At 44.6% G+C, this 24,334-nt stretch overlaps 1 protein-coding gene across 1 annotated transcript in view; it reads right to left on the bottom strand.

Moving 5' to 3' along the window:
* Positions 1 to 3,099: 3,099 nt before the first annotated feature.
* Positions 3,100 to 24,334, bottom strand: part of LOC310850021 (IgGFc-binding protein-like) — a 30,244-nt gene continuing 9,009 nt past the window's right edge. The window contains exons 7-21 of the mRNA XM_083751024.1: positions 23,207 to 23,774; positions 21,625 to 22,214; positions 19,873 to 20,452; positions 18,612 to 18,811; positions 17,367 to 17,508; positions 16,393 to 16,721; positions 15,065 to 15,638; positions 13,684 to 14,282; positions 12,539 to 13,103; positions 10,774 to 11,351; positions 9,073 to 9,643; positions 8,173 to 8,372; positions 6,701 to 7,081; positions 4,712 to 4,998; positions 3,100 to 3,315 (exon numbers count right to left, since the gene is read on the bottom strand). Of these exons, the coding sequence (XP_083607150.1) occupies positions 3,306 to 3,315; positions 4,712 to 4,998; positions 6,701 to 7,081; positions 8,173 to 8,372; positions 9,073 to 9,643; positions 10,774 to 11,351; positions 12,539 to 13,103; positions 13,684 to 14,282; positions 15,065 to 15,638; positions 16,393 to 16,721; positions 17,367 to 17,508; positions 18,612 to 18,811; positions 19,873 to 20,452; positions 21,625 to 22,214; positions 23,207 to 23,774 (6,174 nt within the window). The 3' untranslated portion in view covers positions 3,100 to 3,305. The remainder of the gene's footprint in view (positions 3,316 to 4,711; positions 4,999 to 6,700; positions 7,082 to 8,172; positions 8,373 to 9,072; positions 9,644 to 10,773; positions 11,352 to 12,538; positions 13,104 to 13,683; positions 14,283 to 15,064; positions 15,639 to 16,392; positions 16,722 to 17,366; positions 17,509 to 18,611; positions 18,812 to 19,872; positions 20,453 to 21,624; positions 22,215 to 23,206; positions 23,775 to 24,334) is intronic.

Genomic DNA, 24,334 nt, shown 5'->3' on the forward strand with positions numbered 1-24,334 from the left:
AATACTTTGGCCACCTTGTGAGAAGAGAAGACTTCCTGGAAAAGACCCTGATGTTGGGAAAGATGGAGGGCACAAGGAGAAGGGGACAACAGAAGACGAGATGGTTGGAGAGTGTTCTCGAAGCTACCAGCATGAGTTTGACCAAACTGCAGGTGGCAGTGGAAGACAGGTGTCCATGGGGTCACAAAAAGTCAGACACGACTAAACAACTAAACAACAAGGTACAGACAAAATATCTAGGATGATAGTTGTCAGTCCTGCTCCCCTGTGGGAGAAGAATAGACTTTGAAGGTTAAATCATAATCTGAGAGCTAGTAGTTCCTTGTATTTTTCTCTCAGAGAGCTAGTGTGGTGTAGTGGTTAATCTGGTGAACCAGGTTCGCGTCTCCGCTCCTCCACATGCAGCTGCTGGGTGACCTTGGGCTAGTCACACTTCTTTGAAGTCTCTCAGCCCCACTCACCTCACAGAGTGTTTGTTGTGGGGGAGGAAGGGAAAAGAGAATGTTAGCCGCTTTGAGAATCCTTCGGGTAGCGATAAAGCAGGATATCAAATCCAAACTCTTCTTCTTCTTCAGTTAAAAGGCAATAGCAAGGGAATAAGAGTTATTACCAGCTTGATTACTGAAACAGATATTTTGAGACTCCACCCCTACGCCCAGCCCAGGATTCATTCTTCAACCATCATGCAAATATTTGTACAAGTATTTGTGCAAATAAATTATGTCTATATGGAAGGCACTTTGTTTTATGGTGGGTTTTTAAGGGATGTTGACAGTAGCCTTGTAAAATAGGGCAGAACTCATTTTGCAGAAACGGAAATCGATTCAGATATGAAATATTACAAATCCAGAGCAACTCCGGTGATGTTGTTCAGAAGGCAGAGCCTAAAGCAGGCTTCCTCAGACTCAACCCTCCAGATGTTTTTGGCCTACAACTCCCATGATCCCTAGCTAGCAGGACCAGTGGTCAGGGATGATGGGAACTATAGTCTCAAAACATCTGGAGGGCCGAGTCTGAGGAAGCCTGGCCTAAAGCCTATCCCAACCTTCATTTGCCACCAAGTCTGCCCATTAAGCCATGCAAATCCTACATATCAGGCTCTCCTTTTCTATTTCTCTCCCTTTCTCATGTTGTTGTTGTTTAGTCGTGTCCAACTCTTTGTGACCCCCTGGACCAGAGCACGCCACGCACTCCTGTCTTCCACTGCCTCCCGCAGTTTGGTCAGACTCATGCTGGTAGCTTCGAGAACACTGCCCAACCATCTTGACCTCTGTCCTCCCCTTCTTCTTGTGCCCTCAATCTTTCCCAACATCGGGGTCTTTTCCAGGGAGTCTTCTCTTCTCATCTCCCTTTCTCATGTTTGCAATCTATCTTCAGTTCTCTACATTCCGTCTTCAGTTTGCTTTTTTAAAAAAATCATGAAAGTTCATTGCCATTTCAGTGTGAATTTCTCCTAATATACACATTTTGTAAGCAATATATGCTTTTTGGCAAGCATATGCATTTTAATGCACACTGATATGCCATTTTGTACATTTTACTTGGTTTGAGAACTGCCCTGCAAAATTTGGAGAAGTGGAAATTTTGATGGATGTTTTAGCTTGCATTTTGATTCAGGATGTATGAGTTCGGTAGATTTCCCTTTAAATGTGAACTGAATTTAACACACACACACACACACACACACACACACACACACACTGGGCATGCTTTTGTTTTTGAGCCCAGCTTGAGGACAAAATCAATTGCAAGCAGCCAGGGCCCCCTCTCTCACCTGCTGATTTCTCTCTTTCAAGTTTTCCCTATGTTGCAGGAATTTATGTATAGGTTGGGGGGGGGGGTTTGACCCTCCAGCAGATATCATGCACATGCAGCCCAATACCAAAATCACCACAATCACTTTTGTGGCTTTCGTGATTTGTCCCCACAAAACACTTCATCACAGTTTCTTCCTATCTATTCAAAGGGTCTTTGCTGCACAATACCAAATGTAACAATTCACTGATAAATGTATCTATGTACTGGCTCACTGGGAAAACTTCAGAAATTCATATAGAGGTGTGAGCTCAGCTACTCAACAGTCCCTCTGCCTGAGTGATAATTCCTGGCATCCTGATACCTGAGTGCCAGACAGATAGCCATTCCAGAAATAACAAACCCAGATGGAGGCAAAAGGGTGTGATTAACTTGGCTGGGAAACAGGGAAATGTAAATATTCCTTTTGTTACACTTGATGGGTGTTTGGTGAAGGGCAAGGGGAACCATGGGGCAAGGTCCAGGATGCTCAGATTACTGCCACCAGACCTGCACTTTCATGATGTAACCATGATGTACAGTGGTACCTCTGGTTACGTACTTACTTCGTTCCGGAGGTCCATTCTTAACCTGAAACTCTTCTTAACCTGAAGCACTACTTTAGCTAATGAGGCCTCCCACTACCGCCACACGATTTCTGTTCTCATCCTGAAGCAAAGTTCTTAACCCGAGGTACTATTTCTGGGCTAGTGGAGTCTGTAACCTGAAGCGTATGTAACCTGAAGTGTATGTAACCCGAGGTACCACTGTATTAGTGATGTAGTTGGGGGGGGGGGTAACATGGGGATTACCAGCTAATAAAATTTGAGTTCTCTTTTGTTCGGGGCTTCCATCTTGTTCCACCTTGTGGCAGGTGGGAGTCCTGTCACGACAGTCTTCAATAAAGACCAAGCCTTACTGGCTGCTGTTTTGCTCTGGTATTCCTGACTGCTGTCCTTATTTTTTGTCCAAGGGAGCCCTCAGATTTCTCTGTTAACACCTACCCGCTCCCATAAGAATATGAGGGACTGAGCACTGACTGGAGTCTAGTTCAAAATTCAGCATCCTTTGCCTCTCGAACATTGTTTGTCTAGGTTCCCAGATGTTGTTGGACTATAACTCCCATCGTCTCCAGCCCTCTTAGCCATTGGTCAGGGATGATGAGAATTGTTGTCAAACATCTGGAGGCTGAAGAAGATGGCTTCCTTGCCTCCTTGCTTGAACATAACCACCAGAGTTTCCCACCACCCATCCTATTTATTTGCATATCTACAGTATTAAAATCATGCTGACACAGTGAAGTCAGTGTAGAAAAGCTTTCCAAAAAAAAGAGAGGATTTATTGATTCTCAGGAAAAAGTGTCATCATTTTGTTTGGCAATCAGATAGCAGGTTGAAAAACATGAAGACGTGAAGCCATGGAATACTCTATGCAGAACAGTTTTGCTCCGAGGTCAGATGCAAATAGTTGACACCAACAGTTAAGCAGCAGGGAGAGTTGCTCGCTTTGGATCAGACATCACTGGAATAGAAAATTTTGAAGAAGTCAATATGATCTTGTTTATGTATCAGGGAGAAACTTCCCAATACTTCCCATGCAACTGTAGAATTTTATTGAATAGTAATGGCTCAGTTTATGTGTATTTTGCTCTCTGAATGTAACTCAACCTTCTAGTTTTACAATCTGCTGACTGCTGCCAGATGCTAGATGCTGTTTATAGGGAACAACTGACTGCCAGCCAGCCAGCTGTCTGAAGGAAGAACTTGTGGCATGAACTGCCTTGTCCTCCTGGCCTGGGCATTGGTTTACTTTTTCCCCCCTTTAAAAATAATAATCCTAGTAGCTTGGAACACCTAGCAAGCACAGCAAGTAATATGTGGCTATGAATAGGCGAGGGCAACTTCCCCTTGGAGGGGCAGTGCATCATGACTGACCAATGACATCCTGCCCTAGGGGACTTTGTATTGGTTGTGGTGGTGGGGAGATGGCTTCCCCCATGTGCTGATGGAGCACACAGATCCCTCCCCCATATCATGCGTAGATTTCCCCACAGCTCTGACGCTGCTGACTTTTCATCAGTCGGTGAAGATGCAACTCTTCAGCCTGGCCTCTGGGAGGCAGCTGAGAACTCAAAACTGTCACAAGCCACTCAGATAGAAGTTGTTTCTCTGTTGCTGAATTTTAAGGATGTTTTCATATATATGAGTATTGTTTAAACAGTTTGCTGTTGTTTTATTGCTGTATTTCTGCCCTGGGACCAGTTAGTGAAACATAGGGTTATAGCCAACTAAATTCTAGCCAGAGTAGAATTATAGGAATTTAATAATAATAATAATAATAATAATAATAATAATAATAATAATGTATTATTTATATCCCACCCATCTGGCTGGGTTTCCCCAGCAACTCTGGGTGGCTCCCAACAGAATATTTAAAACACAATAAAACATCAAACATTAAAAATTTCCCAAAACAGGGCTGCCTTCAGATGTCTTCTAAAAATCAGATAGTTGTTTATTTCCTTAAAATCTGATGGGAAGGTGTTCCACAGGGTGGGCGCCACTACCGAGAAGGTCCTTTGCCTGGTTCCCTCACAGTGAGGAAACTGCCAGAAGGCCCTCAGAGCTGGATGGAGTAATGTCCGTTAATTTCAGTGAGCCTGCTTTGGAAATGTCTAATGTTAGATGCAACTCAGAACAAAGAGACAGGTAGCAGAACACTTCAGGAGATTTGTCTGGGAGACAGGTTCCAGGGCAGGCCATGTTCCAACTTGCAATATGGGTTGGGGGCTTCAGAGCAGACTATGTTTAGTCCATGATGTGGACTCCTTGAACAACTCCTCAGTCCCTAAGAGGATCAAACAACAAAGTACTTCTTTTATCCTCTTTAGGCAAAAACCTCCCCCAGAGCCACTCACCAGCTAGTGAAGTCCCTGGCCTTCCAGGAATCAATGACCTCAGCAATATTTCCTGCTACGTTCCCATTGGGCAGCTTCAGGTCATCAATACCATTTCCATTGAAGTTGCCACAGGAGGCACAGAGTTTTCCTTCCAGGCTTTTGCTGACTTCCACTGTCATTTCCCCGCAGGCTCTGAGGAGAACTTTTACATCGGAGTCCAAATTAATCACGACGCCATCCTGAGAGACGCTTATGGAGACACCTGCAGATACCATTGCCGGGAGTGGCACTTGGTGCCCATTGACCTGAAATTCAGAAAAGGAGGGTGAAAGGTGTTGCGTTAATGGTTAGAGTAAGGGAGGGACCCTTTTTCAGCTCGAGGGCTGCATTCCCCGATGGACAACTTTCTGGGGTCCACGTGCCAGTGGTGGGTGAGACCAGAAGCCAAAGTGGATGGAGTAATGGGTGGACTGTTACTGTTGTACAGTAGGTGACCTTCCAGCCTCACAAAACCCAAAGGTTTCTGCACAGACATGGACAAACAACATTCCACCCTCCATCCATCCAGGCAAGCAAAAACATTATCACAGTTCAATAAAGCATCCCAGTCAGGCAAAAGCATGTGACGAGATATGGAGCAGGACTGGTAAGAGGTGTGCCCTAGGGGAAAGTCCCAAGGGCCAAAGGGAGAGGCCTGGAGGACTGCATCTGGCTCCTGGACTCGAGATTCCCCACCCTTGGTCAAGAGGAATTAGTATGCAGAGACAGCTTGCATATTCCTACTGATTCATCATATCCAAAATTACTCCAAATTCAGAAGCTATGTAACTGATTATCACACACTGAGCACAAACAACATGAAAGGCAAGCCTGTGTGTGTGTGTGTGTGTGTGTGTGTGTGTGTGTGTGTGAGTGAGTGAGTGAGTGTGTTTGGTGGACTAGAGAACCAATCCAAGAGCACAGCCTATTTTCTTATCTGGTCTTTTTTCTTTCCTGCAACAGATTAAAGTCTGACCAATTTGGGAATTTGGTGTGAGCCTCCATACTTGAACCCCTCAGGGACAATTTTCCTCCACAGAACACAGTACCCTTTTCAGTCTTTGCTTTTACAGCTGTATGACTTTGGTTTGTTCCGCCACCGTTTACTTCTCGATAGCTGGGCCCTGAACCACCTTCCTCTTTCTGTCCTCATATTGTCCATTATTCAGAATCCTTTAGAGCGAGGAATGCTTTTCTAGAGCCATATTCTTTCATGGCAGCATTCTGGGAGCTACATGGCAGCTAGTGCCATAGGAATAAAGTGGGCAGATCAATGCATGCAATTCTTACCTTTGTACGGTAGGATACATAGCAGCCCCACATAAGTAAGTCCTTTAAACATGCAAGCCTTTCTACCACTCGCCCAGGTGAGCAAGAGGTAGAATCACAGTTCAGAGGCACATTCCAACCAAGCAAAAGCACTAATGGGAATGGAATGGGGCAGACCAGTGAGGGGTGTGGCCTGGCTATGGGAGTAGCCTGGAGCAAGTACTAAGGGCCATACCAAGAGGCCTGGATGAGATATTGTCTCCGGGCCCCAGATTTTCCACTTCTGTTTTAGACCAGGGCCAGAGGCATACCTATTGTAGGCTCCCTTGCACCTTTGAGAAGGAGCTGCATTGCCACCTCCAAAGCCAGGAGAGACTATGGGTGAGGTAATTACAATGAAAGGTGATTTAGGCTTACTTTTGGGTTTTGGTTTTTTTTGCTGTCTTACGTAGTTATTGGTGTGATGTTTTCTTTTTCTTTTATTTGTTTTCTTTACCTCTATATTGTAAGCTACCTAGAGAATTTTAATGAAATTTCACTACATAAATGCACAAAATAAACAAACAATTAAATAATGGATTGTCACCAACTAGCATCTTCTCTGAGCAGACCCACTGAAATCAATGGGCTGACGTCAGTAATGTTTATTATGTATGACCTACACAGGAGATGACCCCAGAGCCTGCCTTCGGAACTTACCCATGCCTCCTTGTTTGTTTTTACAGTGATAAGCATCCTTTGGAAAAATACGTGTATTATCGACACTGATGGCAAATCCATTTCGTTGCATTTCTTGACCACTGCTATGATCCTGAACCAAAAGAGGTCATTTTCATTGCAAAGGGAAGCCACCTCATAAGCTCCTTCATAAAGGATTCCCCCAGAAACGCCATCAAAGGAGGTCAACCGTGCTCCAGGGACGATGATGCACTCGCCTTCCTGCCCCCTGCAACCACGCACACCATTGTGGAGGCGACAAATCTCTCCTAACTGGCAGCTAGTTCCCTCACAGACCAGTTGGCCTGTTGGGCGACAGGTGCAGCTGGTTGAACAACCTTCAAAAACAATAGTCTCGCCAGCCTGGAAGATTTATAACACATAAAAGGGAGAGGGAGATAAGAAAAGTGTGGTTAAATTAAAATTTTAAATGCACAATTATATATGATTGCTACTAGAATTCCATTTGCAAGCAAACATTCAGAATGTATATTTACAGAACCAAAGTATTTAAAACATGCAGCTATACGACTAATCCACCTTGCTGACAAAGGTCCGTATAGCTAAAGCTATGGTTTTCCCAGTAGTGAGGTATGGAAGTGAGAGCTGGACCATAAAGAAAGCTGATCACCAAAGAATTGATGCTTTTGAATTATGGTGCTGGAGGAGACTCTTGAGAGCCCCATGGACTGCAAGAAGATCAAACCTATCCATTCTGAAGGAAATCAGCCCTGAGTGCTCACTGGAAGGACAGATCGTGAAGCTGAGGCTCCAATACTCTGGCCACCTCATGAGAAGAGAAGACTCCCTGGAAAAGACCCTGATGTTGGGAAAGATGGAGGGCACAAGGAGAAGGGGACCACAGAAGACGAGATGGTTGGAGAGTGTTCTCGAAGCTACCAGCATGAGTTTGACCAAACTGCGGGAGGCAGTGGAAGACAGGATTGTCTGGTGTGTTCTGGTCCATAGGGTCACAAAGAGTCGGACATGACTAAACGACTAAACAACAACAACATACAACTATATCCATAAGGGTATGCCAATGCAACATAAATGATAAACAGATAATAAAATAGATACTAAAAGAGATCACATTTACTTGAATTAGCATTAAATCAATTTCAACCCTGACTATGCTATGTTCTCTCTTCATATATTGCACTTGTTTCCCTATGTCCCTTCCTGCTCTGCTCCATCAGCTTTGCTGGTCCAGAGGTTCCCCTCAACTTGTCTCATTCTCTCTCCATCACTCTGCAGGCTTGGCCTTTCTCAGCAACCCTTTCTCCTCATCTACTCTATGTGACCCTAGGGTGAGAATGAGAAGGTGCCACAGACATGTCTTCTTTTTCTGGTGGCCAATGCATGAGCGGCCATGTTAAGGAGGTAAGACAAACTAGCTCTTTGGGTTTGCTTAGAGTGTTATTCATGGACACCACCACTTTCACTGTACTTACCTTTATGTAGCGCCCATCATGCGAACAACCACAGTTCCCCACTGCCACACACCGGTCGCCGTCAAACAGGTAGCCATAATCACACTGGCAACCTTCAAAGCATTGTTTTGTGCATCGGCCTGGAGTGGATAAGCTGGTGCAAGTGAAATCACAGGTCTTTGTACACAACTCATAGTGGCTGTTGGGTGGGCAAGTGAGAGCTGAAAAGGAAGGGAGAGGAGACAAGTGATGAAAGGAGACAGTGATGGTTCAGACACATATAGAACATTAGCTAAGCAATCTTAAGTTAGGGGGCAGGGGAGAGATCACCTATGTTCATTGGGGTGTGTGATAAGGGCAAAATAAAATAGAAGTTCAATAAAACACCATTTTTAAAATTTGTGGAAACCTGCCCACCCATACATGCAGAAGCCCCACCTATGCCTGCCCCACACCTGATTTTGTATATGTAGGGTAGGCAAAGGTGGCTTGACCACAATGGCCTCACGGGCCAAATAGGAAGGGTGTTGGTGGACCTAATTTGACCTGCAGGCCGGAGGTTCTCCACCCTGATCTAAATGCTGAAGGTGAAACCATTTTCTATAGGCAATGCATCTTCACAAACAGAGGATGAAGAAATTAGCTTTTTATTTATTTAATTTTAAAGAAATAGCTTATTTTCTATGGGATCCAAATACAAATACCATTGAAGTATCTGTTGGCCAATATAACAGGACGGATGGATGGATGAGAGAGCCTTTTAAACTGTGGGGGGGCGGTATTGTCATTATTGGTTACTATGTTACATATTCTTGTGTTTTTATATTGTAAACCACCCTGTCATCCTCAGCTGAAGGGTGGTATAGAAATTTAATAAATAACAATAAATAACAATAACTGCAGATTCCTGTACAAACTTACGGCAGAAGTTGTTTGTTCTCCAGGCTCCAATTGTAACTCCTGCAGCCTGACATGCCGCTACGTAGGCCTGGATGCTCCTACAGAGAGTTTCTCCTGCACCATTGGCTGCACACATGTCATACAGACAGTGGTTGAAGAATTCAGTAGGGTCTACCAAGGAATGACAGCTCCTGAAGGGGCCGGATTGGGCTTGGATCATTCCGCAGGAACTCTCAGGTCGGTACGGCGCTGTCTTGGCTGCATCACAGATAGGGCATTTATCTCCACAACCATCAGAGCATCTGATACCATCAATGGGAACCTTCCAAGAGGCCCCAAACTCAATCACATTCTGGGTTCTTTCCCCCGTAGGTAGAGTAAAGTCATCAGTCTTGTCCTTATTGAAATTGCCACATAGGCCATTGACAAGTCCCTGATAGTTACTGGGGACAGACACCAGGACATATGAGGAGGTGTCAAAAAGGACTTGAAGACCCAAGTTGGACTGGACAATGATATTTTTGCCTTCCTGGTTGGCCCAGATTTTCCCATCGTTTGTCTTCATGGGCAGCGTATAGAGCTCTCCATTCACCTGCATTAACCACAGAGAAGGTGACCATGGACACAGTTTAAAATTGTCAGAATTTAATGGATTTAGATACCACTTTTCAGGCAAAGAATGTATTTTGTGGTTTTATATTCTGATTTTATTCTGTGAACCTCCCTGAGACCTGTCCATATAGGGTGGTATATTAATAATAATAAAATAAAAATAATAATAGAATGCCTCCCGAAGCTGTTTACAAATTAAGGGTTCCTCTAGACTCCCACTATTCTGGAAGGATTCAAACACACAGCAAAAATTTAGGTTTGTGCCATTCAAGTGGATTCAAGCACCCTGTCTCCTTAGGGCAACAAATCCACAGGCCTTTTTTACATAGAAGATAGAAATGTATTAGGATATACACTGTAAGATATAATATTAAAACCATTTTAAATATCAATTTCCTTCAAAAAGACAAAAGCAAGCATAAAACATACAATAAATACCAGCACAGCTAGTATCTCAGAGCCAGACCACACAACACCATTACTACAGGGCAAATCATAATTTGTTAGTCACTAAAGACCTAAAGACCAGTCAAAAGGGATCAAGGGTTTGCAACAGAACAGCCCTGCAGTGTTGCCAGTGGGTCTTACTCTCTGGTAGTTGCTGTCCAGTTGAGAGGGGACTTGGAATGCCCCAAAATGAATGCTTCAAAAGTTTTCTGAGCCGGTACCTAGCACTCATCAGTACCTAGCACTCATCAGTTCAAGTGGGTGGAGAAATCAGGGCTAGCTTCCAGCAGCAGCATCCTAGTCTAAGATCCAAGCAGCTTGCTTGTTTCTCTAGTGGACCCTCTAAACTCCCTAAAACCCTAAAAAATGAAATCAACACACCCTACATTTCCTATACAGTTCCCTTATCACTTGCATGTTTTAATTTCAAAATCATGTTTTATTGTTTAAAGTATTTATATAACAGGTTGCTGCAGAAAAAAATGGAGAATTGAATTGAATATTGGAAAAAATGAGAAACTGAGACAAACCCAGATTGTAAGATGGGGTGCAGTGGACATTGGGAGACGACGTTCTCCCAGGGACTCCTGCAATTGTAGAAACTGCTAGTGAATTTTGCTGGCATTTCTACTTCAAGAAGGCTAAACCCAGAACAGAACTTACCTTGACTTTCCACTTTATTGCCCTCTCAATGACAACGGTATATCCATGACAAGAGACCACAACCATCTTGGTAAAAGACTTTTCATTCTCCACCATCACTGAGAAGTTTGCCAGCTGAGAACCCACACCAACAACTTTAGCTAAAGTATAAGTGCAGGTTCCTTGGAAGTCGTAGGCACGTCCATCAAAAGTTAGGTAGTGGGAGCCTGCGGCCAAACTGCATGTGCCAGACCCTACAGGATGACAGCCGTGGACACCATCCTTTATCCTACATTCCTCATGGGGCCCACAGGAGAAGTCCACGCATTGGACAACTCCATTGTCTGCACATTGGCATCGTTTCTGGCAAGAGGAACCGGGGTAGAAAACCTCTCCCTTCTTGTAGTAGTTGCCCTGGTGCTCACAGCCACAATCGCCAATGGAGACACATTGGTCCCCACTCAAGATAAACCCTGGATTGCAATAGCATCCTTCTTTGCAGGACATCTCACAGCAATCAGGAGCCGAGAGACCATGACAAGTGGCAGGGCAGCCGTTTCCGCAGAGCTCGTAGTAAGAGTTGGGTGGGCAGGCAGGGCCTGGAAGAAAGGACAAAAACAGACTGTGGTGAATTTCAAGCTAGTATAGAGGTTGTTTCAGAGACATCGACAGGAAGAGGTCTGCAGGACTCTTTTGCCTATTCTGTTTATGCAGTGCCATCTACTGGTTAGTTTTTAGTGAAGGCTGTCATCTGAATTCATATTTAAATCCATTAATGGAATAGTTAGAGAATATAGAAGTATCTCATTGATCATCATCATCATATCGCTTTGCCCTGCAGCACTTGAAATTGCTGAATAAATTCAAAACGAAGCCTGTTAAAAGATGTTACAGCATTTTAAATGCCTGGATGGTTTAGACTAAGAATGATACTGCTTCCCTGCCCCTCTCCAGGATCAACATTTAAAATTGGATATATGTGAAACCCCGCTACTTGAATTATCAAGGTTGAAATGAATTTGACACTTAAATGTTCAATCTGAATGTGGAGATCAGTAAATGCAAAATGCTTCACATCTAATGTCAAAATTGCTATATGCAGATTGGATTCCAACTGAATTTTTCAGGAGAATCTTAGCTCTGATGTGACCTGTATGTATCAAGTCATAGATGTTGCTGACAAGTCAAGAGGCTTAAACAAAAAGATTCCAACTGGTCTTTCAAAATCTAAGGGTATTTAAAAAATAATAATCTTAAGCATTATGGGCTGTATCCAACTAAGTTTTACTCATTATAGAGCCATTGAAAGTAATAAAGCTAAGGTAGTCATGTTCATTCATTTCAACTGGTGTACTCTGAGCATGACTAACATTGAATAACAGACCATAAGAGTTAAGACCTTGTCTCTGCTGAGAAAGAGAGAGAAGCCTATTACTATTTGCTTTTATACAATGATCTGGTACCTATTCAAATACTCTGATGAATGCTGAAATACATTTAGGGAGAAAAGAATCTAATTGCAAACCTCACATTTCAAAATTTGATGAATGTCAAGTTTATGCAGCACTTCCCTTCAACTCATGCACATCCCTAAAGCTGAACTAGGGGAGGGAGTGCAGCTCAGTGGTGGATCACATGCTTTTCATGCAAATAACTGCTGGTTCAACCCCCAGCAGCCCCAGGTATGACTGGGAAAAGTCCCTGGCTGAGATCCTAGAGAACCAATGCCAGTCAGTGTCAACAATAGATGACGTGACTTATGGAAGCTTCGAGAGGCAACACTTACTGCAGAAAGAGTTTGATCTCCATTCTTCAATCTCAACATCCAGAGCCTGACATGCTGCCACGTAGACGCTGATGGCATCACACATAATTTTATGCTGACCATGATACTGGCAGGTGTCAAAGACGCAATCTGTGAAGTAGGGTGTTGGGTCAAGGACATCATGGCATCGCCAGAATGGCCCATCCTTTTTGATGAGGATGCCACAGTACTGGTTGCCCTTGTAGGTTTCTTTCTGCGCATCTCCACATGGCGGGCAATCGGTGGTGCAACCCGGTGTGCACCCAGGGGCCTCTCCAACTTTCCAGCTCTCTGCAAATTGGGAGATGCTGGATGCATGACTCCCATCCTTCATGGTCAAGTCATCATTGGGGTTCAAGTTGTTGTTGCCACAGAGGCCACAAACGGCATTGGCGTACGTACTGGGTACAGTGACTTTGGCATTGGTGTTCCAGTCAAAGGCTACCGTCAGGCCAAAATCAGTCTTGATGATGCCCTCATTCCCACTGATGTAAGCTTTTATCTTGTCTTCATGGTAGAAAGGCAGGTTCACAAAGACACCATTGACCTGGAATGTGATGCAACAGGAATTGTTACCGTAAAGCCAAGCCCGTAAAGCTAATGGAAGGCTACATTCACACCATGCATTTCAAGCAGTATGATAGCACATTAAACAATTGTAGCTTCTCCAATAGGATCCTGGAAGCCAGAGTTTGCAAAGTGTGCTGAGAGTTGTTGGGGAACCACTATACTCAGAGTTCTCTGTGAAGAAGGATTGACTGTTAAAGCACTCTTTCAGAGTAAAAGCAGGTTAACTGACCGTTGCTGAGCAGCTGGGGATCCTGCTCTCACTGACTACAAACCACCTTTGCCTAGTTCCATCTTCAGGAGCTGCAATTGACAGCCCTCAGTGGGCCACCAGCTGCATATAATCCACAATGAATTGTGATTGTAGCTGTGCAACATCTCTACATTACGTAGCCCATACTCTGCATAAGAAGAGCCCAGGTAGTTAAGGCTACAATGTCCAAAGATACAGAAACTATTCCAAGAGCCTCAGCCACCCTTCCAAGGGGTCCTGAAAGGACGCAAGGAACCTCCACATACATACATACATACATACATACATCAATTTCCTGTGTCAATACCTGGATCCTGCGCGGATGCTCCTGGCTCATAATCACGGTTACGTCATAGACCTTCAATGTCACCACTTTGGTGTAAGACACTTTTGGGTTGCCTCGGTTGTTGTTCTCTACATTGACAGTGAAAGGCCTGAGAGTCGGGTCCTTGGAGCAGAGCCCAACCAGCTGGTAGACACAGGTACCCATGAAGTCATATTTCTTCCCATCAAAAGTTGTATAGTGAGGGTCCCCAGTTGCTGAGCAAGTAGCGGTGCTTATGGGATAACAGCCCCGGACTCCATTGACCACAGTGCACTGCTCACTGGCTTTGCAGCCAGCTGGTTTGCACACCGCAAAGCCCAGGGTGGGATCACATGTGCAGCGGAAACCACAGGTCTCATCAGCCCAGAATTCCTCTCCGGGTTTGTAGTAGAGCCCATTGTAGGTGCAGCCACAGCTCCCAACAGGCACACACTTGTCGACACTGAGGACGTAGCCATCGTTGCACTGGCAGGTTTCCACGCATGGCTGCGTGCAGAAAGAGGGAGCCGTGCGGTCAGAGCAGCTGGCGGGGCAGGCATTGCCACAGAACTCATAGTGGCTATTCTGAGGGCACGGCAAGGCTGTAAGGAGAAGAACATCAGGAATTTAAGAACTGATAAAACGTGCTGAAGTCTCAACTTCGCAAGAGCTCTTGTTGCTGATATTGTATGTGGAAGCAGGAACACTGGGAGTTTAAAAGTGCACTTACATGAAAGATACTATCCTTTTCCCAGGGTAACATAAGGTCCAGCAGCCACATGGTCAGATGGATTAAACAATAATAGGATTAAACAAATTCATGGTGAATAGGTTGCTATGTTCTACCTTCACTGCGGGAGACAGAATGCCTCTGAATACCCTTTGCTGGGACTCTGAAGTAGGGAGAGTGCTGTTGCACTCATGGGCTGCTTGTGAATTTTCTATGGGCATCTGATGGGCTGCTGCGAAAACAGGATGCTAGACCTTGTGTTCTTATGACTCAGGTAGCAAAATGTCTTGGTCCAGCCATGCTTCTATTCATTCCAATAGCCAAAGAGATTCACGAAGCTCTGCTGCTAGAGGAGTGATGTAGTTCATGGATTTGTTTGCTTCAGATACAGCTATTCTCAACCACAAACTGATATACAAAGCAAGCAGGGTATCTCATTCAAGGTTTTCCTCTTGTTTATGCTTTTAGCAATGAAAAAGCATGCACTTAGTGGGCTATCTTGTGCACTGTGGCTTTCTTTCCCTGCCTCTTTGTGTGGCGTCAGATATTTGTGGAGGGTTGGAAGTTGAAGGCCTGTGAACTATTAATAATCACTGCTGCTCTAAGCCATAGGTGTCATTACATACATTGTGTGTCTAAAGGAAAAGTACTCACCACAGCCAGAGGCTGTCCTCCAATCGTATATGGTGGCACCCTCTTTCCTACAGGTTTTAGCATAGGCCTCCAAGGCTTGGCAAAGGATGTTCTTGGCTCCTCCATTGAGACACACATCATAAATGCAGCTGTCGAAGAAGTCATCTGGATTCACTATGGAATGGCATTCTCTGAAGGGGCCCCCCGAGGTTTTGCTGATCAGCCCACAGTACTCTTCCTTTCCATACAGCGCCCTCTTGCTCTCATCACATGTTGGGCAATTCCCTCGGCAGTAATCCCAGCAAAAGGGGTCCCGGTCCTTGACTTTCCAGCTGCTGGCCCAGCTTATGATGGAGGCAGCCTTGGTGCCATTGGGAAAGACCATGTCGTCTGCAGGGTTTTGGTTGAAGTTTCCACACAGGCCACAGATGGTCCCATAGTAGCTGCTGGGGAGAGTGATCACCAGGTGCCATTTCCAATCATACGTCACTTGGAGGCCGAAATCTGTTTGCAGGACAGCATTGGTGCCGCTTTGGTACAGCCTGATCTTGCCATATTCAAGAGTCAGTGGCAGGCTGACAATGTTGTCATTCAGCTAGAGGCAGAAAGGCAAGACAACACACATACAGGAATAATTCCTTTGATTTTCTTAGGCTTTTTGGAGATTGTGCCACACAATCCCATGTAGTCACAACTGCAGGAAACAGGGACAGCCAGGTTGATCCTAGCCTTATAACCCCACTTACTTGGCAGCAAGTCCCACTGGATTCAATCAGACTTGTATCTCAGCAGACATGGTTAGGAATTGTGTTGTTACCATTTAAGGAGTCGTGGCTCCCATCACCATCATTGTCATGGCTTTTCAAAAGGGGGAGAGGCAAGGCAGCAGTGAGGATGTAGTGAGGCAAACACACCAGCAGAGCCAACTCTGCTGATGCAATAATGGAATACTGAATGGTATAGTTTTTTGTAAAGTATGCAGGGATTTATGATATGTAAAATTAACCTTGGAACGATAAGGAGGGAAGTCAATGATATCTTAAGGATGTGAAATGAGTATTTTAAATTGTAAAACAGAAAATATAACAAAAATTATATACAAAAAAAAGGAAAATGGGATAGGACTCCTGGATAATGAGGGCCTTTTAGTTATGTAATAGCATGATGGTCATTACCTCAGTTATTCAGAGTGGTATAGCAATCTGATCTGCAATCATTTGTTTCTCTTCTCCATCCTGACATACATATATACTCTTTAATGCTATTTTAAACTTTGGGGCTCTGGCTATATATCAGAATGAATTCCATTACACTCAGTGGGGTCATCCCACCCTGACTATTTGACATACCCGGATTCTTCCAGTTTCCTGTTTGTGGATGGAGATCTTGTAGCCATAGACATAGATGTTGGTCAGACGCACGTAGGACACAGCTTGGTTTCCCCTGTTGTCATTCTTCTCATCGATAGTGAAAGGCACCAGCGTAGCATCGTTCCCACAGTACTTGGCAATAGTGTAAGAACAAGTGCCCTGGAAATCAAACTTCTTTTTGTCAAAGGTTTGGTAGTGTGGGTCCCCCCAGGCCCAGCAAATTCCTGAGAAGTTAGGGATGCATTTGGCCTGGCCGTTCACAATCCTGCATGTTTCTTTTTCTCGGCACTTCAGGGATTTACATGGATCTGGAATGAAAGGAGCGAAATGTAAGTGATTGCTAGATGCAATTCGGGGGGAATATCTAATTGTGTGCAGCCAGTACGGTGCCCTTCAGATGCTGTTGCCCTCCAGTTCCCATCAGCCTCAGCCAATATGGCAGATGGTCAGGACTGATGGGAGCTGTAGTCCAAGAACACATCGATAGTACCATGATAGCCTCACGGCAATAGGGGAAAACAAAAAAGGCAAGAGTAACACATAACCCTAACTTCCTGTCCCAGTTTTATTGGGCTGGAATATCTCCCTGAACTCTGATAATGCTTCTTGATTGTCTGGGTAGAGGACAGAGATGTGTGAGTGTGGATAAGTCAAAGAATCATAGAGTTGGAAGAGACCATAATGATCATCTAGTCCAACCCCCTGCAATGCAGGAATATGCAGCTGTCTCATACAGGATAGAACCTGCAACCTTGGCATTATAAGCACCATGCTCTAACCAATTGAGCTATCCATATCTTTCAAAAGCCACTACCTGGGCAGCAGGGCCATATTAAAGACAAAGGGAATCATATTACAAGCACCTCTGTGCCCTAGTCAATGGTCAGGGACAATGACATCACCTTGAAGGGTCACAGTTTCCTCATCTCGTCCTTTAATTAATCTCTCCTTACCCTTATTAATACAACCCATGACTCCATCTTGGATCTTGCACATCTCATCAGCAGCGCAGTTGTGGGCCTCACAAATCACTCCCAGGCCTGGGATGCAGTGGCAGATCTCCTGGCATGCATTCAGCAGAACCTTCTCATTGGGCTGGTGGGGAATTTGGAAAACAATAAGATATAGCAACAAAGAATTAGGGCAGAATCAGATCTACACTAAAGGTGTAGGTGAAGATGGCAAATAGCATCCAGCCAAGAGTTCTGAATGTGGTTCTCTGTTGCAACTGGACCTGAAGTCCATAACATTATTTACGAATACATGTCAGCTTCTAAATGCTCTGAAGCAACAAATGATGGCATGAAAACATTAATAGGTATCACATTTCAAGGAGAAACCCATTAATTGGTCGAGTCACCACGGCTGGTAGGGAAAGCGAGCTTCAGTTTAAGAATGGTTTCGGTTTGAGAACGGATTTCCAGAACAGATTAAGTTCATAATCAAGGTACTGCTGTAATAATAATGATGATGATAATGATGGTGGTGGTGATGGTGATGATGATGATGATGATGATGATGATGATGATGATGATGATGATATGTTATTATTTATACCCCGCCCATCTGACTGGGTTTCCCCAGCCACTCCGCAACTAAGGAAGAGGGCTATTGAGCTCATGCCCTGCTTCCAAGCACCCCATAAACAGTTATGTGTGTTGGAAGCTGCCCAGAGTGGCTAGGGCAACCCAGCCAGATGGGTGGGGTATAAATAATTATGTTATTATTATTATTATTATTATTATTATTATTAGCCTCTGTACTGAGAACAGAATGTTGGATTAGATAGGCTGTAGGTCTTGGCTCTTCTGCTTCATATATAAACATGGTGTTAGTAATTCTGTCATATCCTTACATTTAAAAATTCATTATTCTGCCATTTGCTACACCTCCTCATAACAAGGGCAGTTCATTTGTTAGGACTTCTGTTACTTCCAGATTACAAAAGAAAACCACACCTCAAGACACACACACACACAACTTGACTCAGTTATTCAAAGGTTGTGGAATTCCCTAAGTCCTAGAAATTATCACAACAGCTTGTGACTTGTGATTCGAAAGAATGTGAAACTGAGCAAGCACAGAGGTAAAAGCAGATAAAAACAACTTGATCCATAATGATTGGGGACAGTAAAAATAAAAGATGTAGTTTAATTTTAAAAAGAGGGGAGGAAAATCAGGTTCAGAAGACCATCTACCTTGTAGTAGCGTCCATTCTTTATGCACCCACAGTCTTTTGCAGGGACACAGCCAACACCATCAAAGAAGAAACCATCATTACACTGGCAGCCCTCAGCACAAGTCTTCGGACAGGGTGCAGGGTCTGTGATCTTGGCACAGGAGGTGGGGCAGAGCTGGGCGCAGATCTCATAGTGACTGTTGGCAGGGCAGCGCATAGCTAAATTGGAAAAGAAAAAAAGATATTAGACCAAAAGGATCCCGGTGCTTCTTAAAATGGTTGTGAAAGACAGCATGTGAAATCCAAAAGAGGGACTAGTTCTTTTTTTTGGCTAGAATGTATCTTTGAACTCTGATCATGCCAGTACGTTTCCGAGCACAATTCAAAGTGTTGGTGCTGACCTTTAAAGCCCTAAACGGCCTCGGTCCAGTATATCTGAATGAGCGTCTCCTCCCCCATCGTTCTGCTGAGGTCCAGCTCCGAGGGCCTTCTGGTGGTTCCCTCACTGTGAGAGGCCAAGTTACAAGGAACCAGGCAGAGGGCCTTCTCGGTAGTGGCGCCCGCCCTGTGGAACGCCCTCCCATCAGATGTCAAAGCGATAAACATCTACCTGACATTCAGAAGACATCTGAAGGCAGCCCTGTTCAGGGAAGTTTTTAATATGTGACATTTTAGTGTATCTTTCATCTTTGTTGGAGGCCGCCCAGAGTGGCTGGGGAAGCCCAACCAGATGGGCGGGGTACAAATAATAAATAATAATAATAATAATAATAATAATTATTATTATTATTATTATTATTATTATTATTATTATTATTATTATTAATTTCCTGGATAGAGGATAGAGAGGGGTATAAAAGATTGGGGGTAGATACTGGCCCACTGTACAAAAATAACAAATAACATCAATTGCTCCACCCATTTTTGCTCTGGCTTTGCTCACTATTGCCATATGGACCCAAAAAGGTTACCAAGAAGGAAACATGGTCCCAGGACTGAAAAATGGCTCCCCACCTCTACCTTAGACTTCTGGCTCTTGCAGGAACTCATTGCAAACAATTTTGTAGCTGGTGTGTCAGAAATAGTCAAGAGGGTGATCGTGTGTAATTGGAAAGGTCAAATGAATTCAGCCTTTGCAGAGCCTGAGACATTTTAGGGCTTTGCAAATGAGCACATCCCTCTAGTTTAGCCCCAAAGTGACAAGGAACCAGTTCAGATACTTCTCCCATTTCTCTTCTCCCATTTCACGTCCCCATGAACGTTCAATCCCCAGTACTTACGACAGAAGCAAGGGCTCCTCCAAGGCTCGACAGAGACCCCAGTTGCTTGGCAGGCAGATACGTAGCTCTGGATGCTGTTGCACAAGACCTGGCTGTCCCCATTGCCCATGCACAGGTCATAGATGCAGTCGTTGAAGTATACGTTGGCATCGACCTTTCCATGGCAAGCCCTGAAGGGGCCATCAGATGCAGTGAGGATCCCGCAGTAGTGGCGCTGTTTGAAGATCTCCTTCTTCCTTTCATCGCAGACTGGGCAGCTGTTCCCAGAGCATCCATCTGAGCAAGATCCAGCTGCCCCATGGACTGGAACCTTCCAGGAAGCACCAAAGTCACCTGCATTGGAAGTTGTGCTCCCATCGGGTAGCAGGAAGTCGTCATCCTTCTGCCCATTGTAGTTCCCACAAAGGCCTCGCATCTCACTCTGGTAAGTACTTGGGACTGTGACTGTCACACGGTAAACCAGGTCGTAGCTCACAATGAGACCAAAGTCAGTTTCTATCAGGATTTTTGTGCCATGTTGATAGGCTCTGATTCGCCCAGCAGACAAGGATATAGGGACGGTGTAAATCAAGCCATTCACCTGCAAGAAGGATTTCCTCTTTGAGAAAGGTTGGTTTTTTGAGGTCGCAGTGGAAAGATAACCATAAAAGCTCCTAGGAGGAACATATTTTATCCTAGCCCTCTCAGTGATGATAACCTGAAACAGGTGTGCTGAAAAGGGCATGTGAGGAAGAGTGTGTGTGCTTGAGGATGCTAGCTCTGCCCTCACCCCACCCTCATTGCTGTCACCCTTCTCAATCTCTAGATAGGAATGGGGGAGAAACTTGATGCGGTTTGCATTTAAAAGTGAATTTACATTTTCTGAAACCATATGAGAACCAAAACACCACTATCCTTGAAATTTTCTGAATTTTGCAATGCAATTTTCTGGCCAAGTAACATGTACAAAAATTGCATATACAGTAGCAAAGTAATGTTTGTATAAAAATGCATATATTAGTGAAAATGACATATAGCAAGGGTAGGCAACCTGAGGCCCATGGGCCACAAGCAGCCCACAGGGGTCATTTAACTGGCCCACAAGCCGCCCCCGAACCGAGCTGCCGCATGTTGCACTAAACCAGCGTGGCATGGCACGGTGACTCACTTCCAAGGCGCCGGAAATCATGTCTGTGCATGCTGGAAACACCACAAATCGTGTCTGTGCAGATGCAGACACGGGAAATCGTGGCCATGCACGCTCATGCATGCACGCTCCGACCCACGGAGGGATCTCTGCTGGAGTGAACCGGCCCAGGCGAGGTAAACCTTGCTGACCCCTGACATATAAGAATGCACTGAAGTAGGAAATATTACTTGCCACAGTATGTATATTAGGCAAAACTGCATGCAAAACTCAGTAGATTAGAATAAATTTGCAATAACAATTGCACTAAAATGTAGACAAATTTTCAGGACTCTCTTTTTTAAAAAAGAAAAATGTGGAAATAGGGGAAAACTGAAATTAGGGCTGGAAGAAAGAGAAACCAAACAAAAATTATCAGATCCATTTAGGACAAATTGAATGACTGAGCAAAGACAATGACTTAATGAGAGAGAGAAAAAAGATGAATGGCTAAAAATCATAGAATCACAGAGTTGCAAGGGACCCTGTGGATCATCTAGTCCAACCCCCTGCAATGCAGGAATCTTAACTAAAGCATCCATGACAGACGGCCATCCAATTGCCCATTCCTTATAGCTTGGACTCACCATCACTTGACCTTGCTTGTTCTGCAGTAATGTAAGTGTAATGCCGTAGACTGAGACAGAAACCATCTTGGTAACGGACACCTTCCCATTCCCCCAGGCCTCGTTTTCCACATTGACAGTAAAGGATCTCAAGAGCCGGTTGCCTGTGTTAACCGTAGCCAAGGTATAGGTGCAGGTGCCTTGGAAGTCAAAGGCCCGTCCATCGAAGGAGAGATAGTGAGGGTCACCCGAACCAGAACAGGTGGCATTGCCTACAGGGTAGCATTTCCGGACGCCATCTGACAACCGGCATTCCTGATTGGGGCCACAGGAGAATGAGACACACCCAATACTCCCCCCAGCGTGGCACATGCAACGCTCCTGACAGGTTGGATAGAAAGTCTCTCCTGCCGGGTAGTAGTGGCCTTGGTAGTGACAGCCGCACCGGGACGTGGGCACGCATTGATCGCCGCTCAGTAAAAAGCCCTCGTCACACACGCAGTCTTCGTGGCACGTAGCCGAACAAGGGACTGAAGCATAAAAGCTGCCGCAGGTCTGAGTACAGCCTCTCGCACAGAGCTCGTAGTGGCTATTCGGAGCGCAGGAAAGACCTGTCAATTGGAACCAGTAGAAAGAAACATTGAGAGGGAGGAAAGGGCCAGGATGTTCTAGGATAGCATGCTGAAAGGGGTTATTATAAGCATAAGGAAAGTTCTCCTGGATCACACGAAAGGCCTATGTAGTCCAGCATTCTGCTCTCAACCAGATACCTACATGAAGTCCACAAGTAGGACATGAACACAACAGCACTCTTCCACTCATGATTCCCAAATATGCCATGGACAGCTTTCCAACCGAGAGCTGGTCTTTGACCTATTCCTACACCTGTTTGGAATCCCCACTTTTCAATGGTAGCCTGGTGTGTGTGTGTGTGTGTGTTTACACTGCACACGCACACACCTGGTTTACAGAAGTCCCATCTTTCTTTGCCTCTGATCATACAAGAACTGAATGCTTAGACTGGGAGAAAACAGGAGTGTGGGAGAAATACAATTCGGCTCTCATTTAAAGGTGAAACTGCTTAATTCATAATTCCCAAAATTGCAATGCAATTCTCCAACCAACTAGTATTTCCAAAAATTGCCTATATTTGGTGGAAAATTGCCATTAAAATGAACATTTTAGTGAAAATAGCATACCAAAGCTATGGGGAAATTACTTGCAAAAATGTGTTCGTTAGTAGAAATTGGTACAAAAATGCTGACAAATTTTAATGGGGATTTCTCCCCCGCTTTCAAAAATTGCAGATTCCTTCTGAAATGTGGACAGCTGAATTTCAAATTAGAAAAACTAAGAAACAGAGAGAGTGGGCAGGTCTGTCCATCACTTGGGTGGGGGGGGGGACAATGAGACTTTCTCAGCTGGGAAAAGTTTTACATGAAGTTTTACCTGAAATGGTACAGAGACAAAATTTGAATATATACTTTAAGAAGAAAAATAAGCATTGATATATTTGCATGTCATTTTAGATAGTTTACCGTGTTCTCTGTAACTCGGAAAATCTGAGGAATTTCGGAAAACAGCTCACAGCATTAGCACTTACTGCAGAAGTTGTCCGATCTCCAAGGATAGATGGTCACCCCAGCTTCCTGGCACGCTGCAGCATAGCTGGCAATGACCTGGCAGATCACAGCTTGTTGGCCATCAAAGAAACAATAATCGTACACACAATCTTGGAAGTATCCTTCTGGATCCACTTTGCTGTGACATTCTCTGAAGGGGCCACTTTTGGCTAGGATGAGCCCACACTCCTTGTTGAGGTTTCGTTGATTCTTCTCAATGGCTGACAGAGCAGGGCATTCTTCCGTGCCCCCTTTGCTGCACCCTGGCACCTCTCGCACTTTCCAGCTCTGACCAAAGTCCGATGGGTGTGGAGCCACTGTGCCATCTTTCATGGTCAGATCGTCCTGCTTGTTGCCATTGAAGTTCCCACAGAGACCACACAGGGCACCACGGTAGCTGCTGGGCACAGACACAGTGACCCGGCTGATCCCATCAAAGATGACGGTCAGTTGGAAGTCTGTCTGGACCACTGCCCCTTGCCCTCTCCTGAATACGGAGATTCTGTTGATGTCGATGCTGTAGGGCAGGTTGGTCAGCAAGTCGTTCACCTAGAGCCCATTAAAAAGGGGGACATTTCAGAAGTGCCTTTGTAATCCATGATGTTTCCCCAACCTGGTGCTCTCCAGGTACTTTGGACTACAACTCCCAGCATCCCTGTCCCTTGACTGTGCTGGCCAGGACTAATGGGAGTTGGGAGACCAGTAACCCTTGGTATGCATAAGGCTGCTCCAGAGCACAGAGATCAGCAGCAAAACTTACCATTTGTGGGGAGGAGGGGAAATTTAACTCTTTTAAAATTCTCTGTTAGGTATCAAGTATCTCCCCACTAATAATTCACTTGCCAATCTTAGCTTTCTGTTTGGGGTGAAACTTCTGGTAACACACAATCTGGGAAATTTGCCCCTGCCTGTTTTGTTCCTCTCACCTCTGCAACCAAAAAAAAAAGGATAACCCTCTGTACTAGATTAGTGAAGTAAAGTCTCCCTTAAAAAAGATAATAATAATACTGGAAAATAGATTTCATATGATCACAAAATGGTTTCTTTTCAAAAACTATTGAAAATGGGCACAAGGCTGCCCACTTCCTCTTTCTTCTGGGCACTAGCCA

Source organism: Podarcis gaigeae, assembly GCF_964106915.1.
Source record: "Podarcis gaigeae genome assembly, chromosome: 8".
NCBI classification, from domain to species: Eukaryota; Metazoa; Chordata; class Lepidosauria; order Squamata; family Lacertidae; genus Podarcis; species Podarcis gaigeae.